Source organism: Phacochoerus africanus, chromosome 2 (genome assembly GCF_016906955.1).
Source record: "Phacochoerus africanus isolate WHEZ1 chromosome 2, ROS_Pafr_v1, whole genome shotgun sequence".
In the NCBI taxonomy this organism is placed as follows: domain Eukaryota; kingdom Metazoa; phylum Chordata; class Mammalia; order Artiodactyla; family Suidae; genus Phacochoerus; species Phacochoerus africanus.
The window spans coordinates 182900100-182910295 of NC_062545.1; the positions used below are offsets into that span (position 1 = coordinate 182900100).

General features: G+C 43.6%; 1 protein-coding gene and 1 long non-coding RNA gene across 2 annotated transcripts in view; one reads left to right on the plus strand and one right to left on the minus strand.

Annotated features, from left to right (window-relative positions):
* Nucleotides 1–5639: 5639 nt before the first annotated feature.
* LOC125119814 (uncharacterized) lies at nt 5640–10134 on the plus strand. The gene is made up of 3 exons (XR_007133179.1): nt 5640–5757; nt 7644–7674; nt 9478–10134. It is a non-coding gene; the product is annotated as an uncharacterized LOC125119814 (long non-coding RNA).
* The window catches only part of PYGL (glycogen phosphorylase L), a 59283-nt gene continuing 56074 nt past the window's right edge, over nt 6988–10196 (minus strand). Inside the window, exon 21 of the mRNA XM_047767308.1 lies at nt 6988–7537. Within this exon, the coding sequence (XP_047623264.1) occupies nt 7525–7537 (13 nt within the window). The 3' untranslated portion in view covers nt 6988–7524. The remainder of the gene's footprint in view (nt 7538–10196) is intronic.

Consider the following 10196-nt stretch of genomic DNA (forward strand, 5'->3'; position numbering starts at 1 on the left):
ACAGCGCTTCTCACAGAAGTGCCTTGAGCTATTTGAGAGATGGGTCCTGTATGAATTATTCTTTAAAAACAGAAATATATTTCCCTCTATTGCCTCTGCTTCCCAAGCACCCTGCTACCTTCAAAAGGTAAATTAGCAGGAGACTAACAGGCAGGGTAGCGGGAGCTCAGAGAGTCAGGAGAAAGAAAGCCGGAGCCAGCCAACTGGAGGGAAGCCTAAGAATTCAGATGTGTTCAGTTCTGCCCGTCAGGGCTTGATCTGTGGCTCAAAGTGGCATCTCTGGGTTTTGATTTCTCATTCCTAAAATCAGAACAATAATGTCCCTTCCTTCTGACCAGCTTCATGGAGGCTATTTTAAAGTATTATGAAACAATCATTTTTCTTTCTTTCTTGTTGATTTTGCGAGTAGGCAGTTGCCTGTGGCTGATGTATTCGAAGAGCTGCCCATCACTGCTAGCACATTTATCTTTTCCACTCCCTGCAGAATTGCTGGAAATTCACCAGAGATTCGTTATCTTCTACCTCCATGCCTTTTCCAAACATGTATAATAAGTACTTGATTTTTAAGTTATTAACACTTGAGGGAGAGCTTTTTTGGAGGTGTTTCTTTGACGACTTTGTTATGAGAAGGCTTCTGAGGATCCAGGAGCAGGAAGGAAGAAGAAGGGGAGGGAGGAAGGAGCCCGAGAGGGGCCAGGGTACAGAAGGGGAAAAGGAGGTCCTCAACTTTCTCTCAGAGTTGAATTTTGCCAGAGCCCAGCCTTGTTCCTGGGGCTCATTTTTGCTTCAAGGATGACAAGAAGAACTCACTGTGACAGCTCACTGGAGATCATTTTGGTAGCCTGGGGTCAAAGACCTGGGTTCACTCGGCTCTGCCATTCATTGGCTGTGTGACCTTGGGAAGGAAAGTTAACTTTTCGGTTTCCTAATCTGCAAAGTATAGGTAATAACAGTTATCTTCTAAAAGCAGAGAGACCAGGGCAGGGGAAAAAGTTAATCAAATCTGCTTTCTAGCCCTTTTGGAACCTCACGATTTGATGACTTTGACAGCCTTCACATTGACTGTTCCCAATAGGGGAAGGGATTTATTTAATGGATTATGTGGATTAAAACCAGAAGCAGGAGGTGGTGACACTGACCTTCTGTGTCCCCATTTCTTTTATTTATTTATTTTTTCTTTTCTAGGGCTGCTCCTGCCGCATATGGAGGCTCCCAGGCTAGGGTCTAGGGGGTCTAATCAGAGCTGTAGCTGCCAGCGTACACCATAGCCATAGCAACGTGGGATCTGAGCCGTGTCTGTGACCTACACCACAGCTCATGGCAATGCTGGATCCTTAACCCACTGAGCAAGGCCAGGGATCAAACCTGCAACCTCCTGGTTCCTAGTCAGATTCATTAACCACTGTGCCACAACAGGAACTCCCAAGTTTTTGCTTTTATTTATTTATTTTTTTTTCTGTGTCCCCATTTCTTAAAGGTAGGAGACACTCAGCCCTCATGAGAGACATGGCTAGAGGTGGCCTGAGTGAGCCCTCATGAACAAATCATAACTCGTCTGCTGGTGGCTCCTGGTCTGGATGGTTTCTGTCACAGGGAACAGTGGAATAAATAAGATGTGGGTGGTCCCTGTGTCCCATTCCCTGACCAGGCCCCAGCCCTGCTGTAGCCTCACCCTCACCCCATGGTCCCCTCACCAGGGATGGCCCTCAGAAGTGGCTCATTTCTTCCCAAGACCCAGCCAGAAAAGGGGGCATCTGACAATTATTCATTCACTGTTTTAGACTAATAATAATAGCTAATAATACAGCCCTGATTGTGATGTGATTACCAACATGGCAACAGTTAAACAGTCAGAATCCTGTTTCCTAATGACTTTGGGGTCCAGCCTTGGCTTTCTGTGGGGTACACTGAGGAATCCAATCTGACTCGGGGCATCGGTGTCCCCTCTGCTCCTGTCCTGTCACACCTGGGCTTTTTGAGCAGCTGGTTGGGGGTCCTGACTTAACTGCTTTCCTCTCCTGGTTCTTCCTTAGTGCCAGGCCTGGATCTGCCCTAATTACATACAGTTCTGTAGAGGATTTTGCTTAGGTGCCAACCTACCTGTAATTCCCAGTGTTAATCTGTAAAGTTTGATTTGGACGTTAAGAGGAAAAACAAACTGAGACAAAACTTGGACTGATTTTGAATACCTTGTTTGCTTCACAACATCTTATAGATCTTTTCCACACTCCTGTTCAACACTCGGAAGAAAAATTGCCACTCTACATGACAGCTTTACAAGTAAATCATTGAAAGAACATATTTTCCCTCCTCTTATGGACATGCTGATTTTTTTTAACTTTTGTAAGTATGCACCTTTTGTGAATTTGCCTTTACATTTTTTTCCCCCAAATAGAGTTCACTGCCCTTACAGTTATGGCATAGTGAAAAAGATATGTCCATTATAAAATTGTGGCTAGACTTAAATGGTCTGAAACATTTAATACTGGCTTTTGGGTCTAGGATGAATCCTTGTAAACTGTTGGGATAGATAGAAAAATGTAACTTGTGGGTGGTGTTTCACTTCAAGGGCTCAGTCTTTCAATTAGCTGTTAATCTGGACACTTACTGCTTCCTGTATTCTGTGTCTTCACTTCCTCTTCTTGCCTGTATCCCTTGAGAGAGAGAGAGAGACAGAGACAGAGACAGAGAGAGGAAGGGAGAGCGAGGGAGAGAGAGAGAGGAAGGAAGAGAGAGAGAGGTTGACACGAGAGAAGAAATCTATTTTCCCATGTTTTTTCTACTGTGTTAGTGTAACACACAGCCCTTCTAGTGCATAGGTGATGCTCTCACCTGCCCCTCTCCAGGTGTATGCTGATCCTCATTTCATGGCTTAATGGCTAATGATTTGATTTTATTGCAGAAAGTAACACTTGATTTTTATTGCAGAAATACTCATTACCTTCTTCTAGAACCTCTTACCGTTTTAGAGGAATGATCTCCTTTGCTTTCACTTGAAACACAGATAAGGATTGAATAAACTGTATTATGGGCTACGACACTGCTCCTATTTTTAAATCTAGTATCTAGCTTTAAATTTTTTTTTTTCCCTTGGCAACTCTTTTAGAGGCTAGTCGTGGTTTATAACATAAAATACTTTTCAACTTAGAAACATTTGTTTTTCTTTTCATGGCCGCACCCGAGGCACATGGAAGTTCCCGGGGAAGGGACTGAATCTGAGCCGCAGCTGTGGCAATGCTGGATCCTTTAACCCACTGTGCAGGGCTGGGGATAGAACCCACACCTCCACAGTGACCCAAGCCTCTGCAGTCCGATTCTTAACCTACTGCACCATGGCAGAAACTCAGAAACATGTTAATCATGAGGCTACTTACTGGTTTTGATTGTAATTAAAGACAAGGAATTTGATTCTGGGAATTGATAATGAATCCTATTTTCCAGTCAAAGCACCATTTCTTGTGGATTTAAAGAAACCGGAGTTAAAGATTCCTCACACAGCAAATTTCTACATCCAAGCTGAACCTGGGGTGATACTGGGAATCTGGTGAGTGCACTGACTGGACACTGGGGGGCTTGGTGCACGTGGATTTCATGTTACAAGAGCAAAGGTGAGCAGTGCTGTATTACGTGCCTGTGGAGAGGCCCGTGTTCCTTGGAGAAAGCTGTTCTGCATGCCTATCCTTCGTCTTTATGCATGACCTGCTTGGATTTGCCTCTCAGGAGTCTTACTTTGGAGGGTGGAGTCTTTCAGGTGCCTTGGGTCTTTCTTCAGCCCTGAGGGGCCTGGCCCGCCCCTCCCCTACCTCCCCTTCTCACTCTGCTCTGGGCCCACTGGCTGCTGTGCACAGAAGCCACACTCTGTTGGCAACTTTTTCTCTCTCTCTGCTCCTTCTGTGCCCTCCTTTTGCCTAACTGCCTACCCATCTTTGGGGGTCTCAGTTTATTTATTTTTTATTTTTATTTTGTGTCTTGCCTGCCACAAGTTCCTGGGCCAGGGATTGAGCCTACCCCACAGCAGTGATCTGAGCTGCTTCAGTGACAACACCAGATCCTTAACCTGCTGGGAACTCTCGCCATTATCTTATCTTTTTATAAATAAATTTACTTCTAAATTATCCAGAATTTTTAAATATTTTTTAAAAATTATAGTTGATTTAAAATGTTGTGCCAGTTTCTGCTGTAGCAAAGTGACCCAGTCATACATATATTGCTGAAACTCGGCCTCTGTCCCCGTTGCCAAATAGAAACATGAAACAGGGTTTTGGGTGAAGGAGAGAAAGGCAGCTTCACTGCTTTGCCAGGCAAAGGAGGCCACAGCAGGCTAATGCCTTAAAGACTGTGCCCCCAGGTCTCAGTTTAAATGGTAGGTTTCAGGGGAGCCTTTCCTCATCCGCCACTTTAGGCATATGTTAATTCAACCTGTGCCTGTCCTTAATGGCATTTATTCCCACTGCAATTGAAAAATGATTGTTCAATCATTTGATTAATGTTTGTCTATGAGGCAGTAACTTCACAGGTGAGGGACTTTGTTGGTGGGTTTTCATTGCTTAGTATAGGGAAGGCACTCTATAAATCTTTGCCCAACAAGGTCATGAGCATCCTATTGTCTTTTTTGCTATGTTAATTTCAATATTTTCTTCTTTGTTAGCCTACATGTTCTTGGCTTCCAGTTTGCCAGTGCCTTGTTTTACATTTTACCTCCCTTAGTTTAAACATGTGGTCACAGAATGTTTAGGAGCCAATATGGGTTCATGTAACTTCTTCTTATTCTGCAAGTTACAGTTCCACAAATAGTGTTGGAATTGGAAAATATTATTCTCTGCTCTTGTCCCATCAGTCCTTGGTTTGGTGAGTCAGCTATGCTCATGACTGACTTATCTAGCTGGCAGTGATGCATATCCTCTCAGCGCAAAGGGCTTGGTGTTTGATGTCAGGCTTTCTGCTTCTAATTGATTGAGAGGCTGAAGATTTATCATTGCGTGGCCAATTCTCCAGGTCCCCAGGTGAAGTTTCATATGGCAGTGTTTGTGTTATCAGGGTTCACTTTTTGATCTAACAAGGGGGAGGAACTAGACATCAGATAGGTGTTTAAAATCACGAGGTCAGTGGATTTCTTGAGTAGAATAGCTTAGTTTCATGTTCAGGTCCTTTTTCCTACCCAAACTGATTGCTCTTTATTTCCTACTTGTTGCTACAGCCAAACCAGTAGCAAGTGGCAGATATCTATTACCTTTTACTTGTTTCCACCCAACAGACTGCATTTTAATAAACTACACCTAGGAATTGCAGTCTTGGAAGAATAATCGGCGTAGGAGTCAGAAGAACTAAAAGAGTAAATGGTTAAAAAGGCTTATTTCTGGGTGGGGCGGGGGCAGTAATGATTTTCATTGTAAGACATTTGTGGTATTACAATTTAATTTTTACCATGTGCATATATTACTCAGATAAATATTTATATATAAATATACAAGTATGTTTAATATTTAGATATAATATAATTGGTTATATAGTCTAGTAATTAATATATAAACATATAAATATGTTATCTGATTGATATATGGAGGTTTCAGACTTTGGTGACACTAGAGGATTTTTTCTCTCTGTCCATGTTGGCTAAAGCCTTTCCTTGCTCTTCAGGCACACTGTTCCCAGCTGCCGGGGGGAAGATGCTAAGGGGAAGAGCCGTTGCTGGTATGAAGCAGCCCTGCGTGATGGCAACCCAATTATTGTTTATCTTCATGGCAGTGCACAACACAGGTCAGTGCCTTTCTTGGATTTTTTTTTTTTTTTTTTAAATAGCTCAAGAGAGCATTTCAGTCTTGTGGGGAACTGAAAAGCAGAGCTCAGTTTTTAACTCTATTAAGAATACCCCCACTTAATTTTTTTTTCCTTTGTTGAAATCTGAGGATGTTCTGGCAATAGTCTTCGCTTTTTTAAAAAAAAAACCTATATATTCTATGTGTAGAATAATGTGGACCCTTAACTGAAAGGGAGACTAACTTCCAAAATTTGGATATTGATTTCAAAGAGGGGAGTGGTTCCTTTACTCCTAAAGAGTGTCGGAAATGATGGACTGAACCCGTGAACAACTGGATAGGGAGCAGGCGTGAGGTATGTGGTAAAGGAAGAGCAATTTCTATCCACATCAGTTGTTTTATCACAAAACTACATGGAGATATTAGTCAAAATATGGACTCCCTAGGATTGATCACCTGGAATTCTGATCACAGGTACTAGGGACCATCTGACTGATTCTGGTCTGGAATACTGACATCTCAGCCTGCTCTCCTGTGGGCCCAATCCTGCTTTGTAACAAAGAGCGCCTCCTGAAAGTCTAGCTCTCCTTTGATGTGCTGCCAGGCCATCCGTGGGCCTGGGTCATTATGGTGGGTGATGAGTGTCAGCTGTGACTGTGGCGCTCAGCATGGGGGAGGGGCAGCGTGCCTCAGAGACCCACAGACGGCTCTGTGTCTGGGAGGACACTTCAAACCAAGTGACGAGAACTGGATTCTGTCCCTTGGCCCCCTTGCCTCTGTCTCTTTTACTCACTGTCTTTTTCTGTCAGACGATGGCTTTCTTACAACTTCCGTTTGCTCAAGGTGTATGTTTTAAAGTCACATTTACGGAGATTTCCTCTGAAATTCAGTATTTTCAACATTGTTTAACATTGTTCTGATTGTGTAAACTTGGGCATAGTACTACAGTGCACTTATTTAAAGGCTTGTGTGGGTCACATATTCATGGCTCCCCTTGGCGTCAATCTGCTGTTGCCCTCAGATACCCACAGTCAGCTGTACCCTCCCCTGTTCCCTGCCCAGAACTCTCAGCTTGCTCTTCTCAGCAGTACTGAGCTGGAAGGAAGCCCAATGAGAAGTCACAGGAAACCGTGAGGAAAACAGTGGTTCTAGACTTGGGATCCATAGAAGCCCCAGAGGGACCATGAACTCCCAAACTAAAGCTGTACACAAAATGTGAAGAGTGGATACATTTTTCTGGGAAATGGATCTATAGCTTTAATTACATGTTCAAAGGGCTCCATGATCCACTGAGTTTTAAGAAACCTGACTCTAAGACAAAATTCAGATGGTTTTTAGAGAATTCTCTGCCTTTTGAATCATCTTTGTCTCCCTTCTGTGTGGTTAGTAGAGAGGCGACTAAACAGTTATTTTTTTTTGGGGGGGGGAGCCTTCTTATACCTCCAGGGCTGTGAGTCTGTGTCCTTCAGTTCACCTTGAACCTCCCAGCAGAGTGGACAGGGTACACGCAGATCTTAATGAACTTGATTGTATCATACCTTCTGAAAAGGCACTCTCTGGAACTTATTTTCCTTCAGCTCCTAGAAGCATTCTTAGAAATAGGTTTTAAGTGTAGAAGAGAAAGGAGATGAATTGTCATGGGATGCTTATGTTGATAAGCGCTAGCAATCCGGGCAGTGGGCGCACACTTCGGGGAGGACAGCAGCAGTGGGAGCAGAGGGTCAGTCACCTTGACGCAGGCACCGAGAAGCATTGCCCTTCCTCTTCCTTACTTGTCTAATCTGAAAAAGAAATGTCTGAGATCAGATGCCAGCAGCATGACTATGATTTCTGTGAATTTGTCATAATTCCTAATTCTTGCTCTTTTCTTTCTAACCTTCTCTACAGGGCAGCTTCTCATAGACTTGAGCTAGTAAAGGTATGTCTGAAGGGGCCTCAAGGCACCAGTTTCATGTCTCCATTTATTCTCCTATGAGCTATACAGTGTAAGTGCTTCCTCAGCCCTCAGCAAGGTTATCTCCTGAGCGCTCTCCTGGGCTAGTGGTGGTGTTTATGCTCTCCCACACTCTGGTCAGCTGACCTGGCTGCTTGTCAGTTATTGACCCAGGACTGGCTCTCTCCTCCCACAAGCCAGCTCCCACCCCAGAACCCTTTCCTGACTGAATAGCACTAGTGGGGCCCAGCGGCCCATCACCTCCTCCATCACCTCCCCTTCTGACTACCCCTCTCCTCTCTCATCACTGCTGGGTAGTGGTGGGTTGGGTGCAGTTTTGCCTGGGGTGATGATGTCTAGTAATTTTTACATTTGCTTTCTACCCTGAACCCCCTTCTTTGTACTTTCCATGTGAGATGATGTGAAGCTGATGTCCATGAGAACATATATTATTTTTCCTTCCCACTCTTGGCAAAGCTGAATTGTATGTCTCCTATGTGCACAGAAAGAAGAGTTGTAGGTATAGGTATGAAAAGCAGCCAGATCATCCTTGTGGTAATTGGGAGGCGTGGCGATGCTATGATAAGCCTTCTTCCTCCAGGCAGATTCTGGATTCCACATGCCACAGTCATCACTTCCCAGCCTGACCAAACTTCCTTAGCCCTTCATTTTCTCCTCTGGATAGGCTATTTCTTTTAAAAGTTAAGTCTTTATTATTAAAGTGTTCTTCCTGGGAGTTCCCATTGTAGCTCATTAGGTTACAAACTTTACTAGGATCCATGAGGATACATGTTCAATCCCTTGCCTTGCACAGTGGGTTAAGGATCCGGCATTGCCATGAGCTGTGATGTAGGTCACAGATGTGGCTCAGTTACCACGTTGCTGTGGCACAGGCCAGCAGTTGTAGCTCCAATTCATCCCCTAGCTTTGGAACTTCATATGCCAAGGGCATGGCCCTAAAAGTGCCTATATAGTACATTTTTTATACCCTTTAATCTCACTTCATCTATCATTGTATTTTATTTCATTTAAAATTATGTTTTTTTTGGAGTTCCTGCTGTGGTGCTGTGGGCTAAAGAAACTGACTACAGTGGCTCAGGTTGACGCAGAGGCTCGGGTTTGATCCCCAGCCCAGTGCAGTAGGTTAAAGGATCCAGCGTTGCCTCAGCTGCAGCTCAGATCCAGTCCCTGGCCTGGGAACTTCCATATGCTGTGGGAGCGGCCATAAAAAAATTATGTTTTTCTATTCTTTTCTCATGTATCTGTTCAGGGTGTGGCAGTGGTTTCATATGCTAGAGCGATCTCTTCATTTTTGATCAATACTAACTCTTTATCTGTTCATACTTCATATAAATATCCTCCCATTATTTGATTGCTTCTACTACAACTCTGTGTAGAGGTCTTATCCTTCAGGGAATTACTAAAAAAAAAAAAGACATTTACTATGTACCAAGATACTTTAATAGTCATCTCATGCAATCTTTCAATAATCCTGAAGATACTGTTTTTCATTTCTCAGAATAATATTTACTAATGTTAAGTGGCTTGCCTAAGGTCACACAGCTGGTGAGCTGTAGAGACAGGGTGTGACTCAGGCTGTATGATCCTGCTCTGCCATGCTGCTTTCCTTCTTTCCCTTTGAGTCTGACCTTCTCAAGTTTGAAGTCAAACACCAGGTTTCAGAACTGTTAAACATTCACATCCAGGATTATGGAAGTGTTGGAGATGATACTATCTTTTCTGTTTACATCTTCTAGTCAAAATGATAACAACTTTTTTGTCATCTAGGTGCTGAGTGATGGTGGTTTTCATGTTTTGTCTGTTGACTACAGAGGTACGTGTTAAGAGTACAAAGATTTTTCAATAAGTAGGAGGCTTCTGATGTTCCTCATTTTGGAGGCAGTGATACTGTGTTTGCCTTTCCTTGCTGCCAGGATTCGGGGACTCAACGGGTAAGCCCACAGAGGAGGGACTGACTGCAGATGCTATTTGTGTCTATGAGTGGACCAAGGCAAGAAGTGGTACCACCCCTGTGTGTCTCTGGGGCCACTCTCTGGGTACAGGGTAAGTGGGATCTGAAGATGGGTCCTTAGTGGGTCCTTAGGGCATTAGTGTCATATCATAGGCAGCAGTGAGTGGTGGGAGGATCTCTGAGCCAGGAGACAGGGACTCCTCTATTTTCTCTCATATCCCACAAGTGGCTAGTTACCTTGCCACCTCAGTGTGTTTGTGTGTAACACAAGGGAAAGTTTAGTTCTATGGTTGTGTACGGCACTGAAGTCCATTCTTAGAATTCTCCTTGAGAGTTTTAAATAAAAGGATTTTTGTTTAGGGCCAGTGGAACCCCTTGAAATCCTGTGTGAAATTTTGTGTCTATGGCCATTTGAGGGTCCAGAGTTTTCATCCAGAGTTTCATACTGGATGTTGCCTTTTGTACTGTTTACTTGACTGCTAAATCACTGCTTCGCATATATACTAATTTTCACTGCTTTACAGAGTTGCAACAA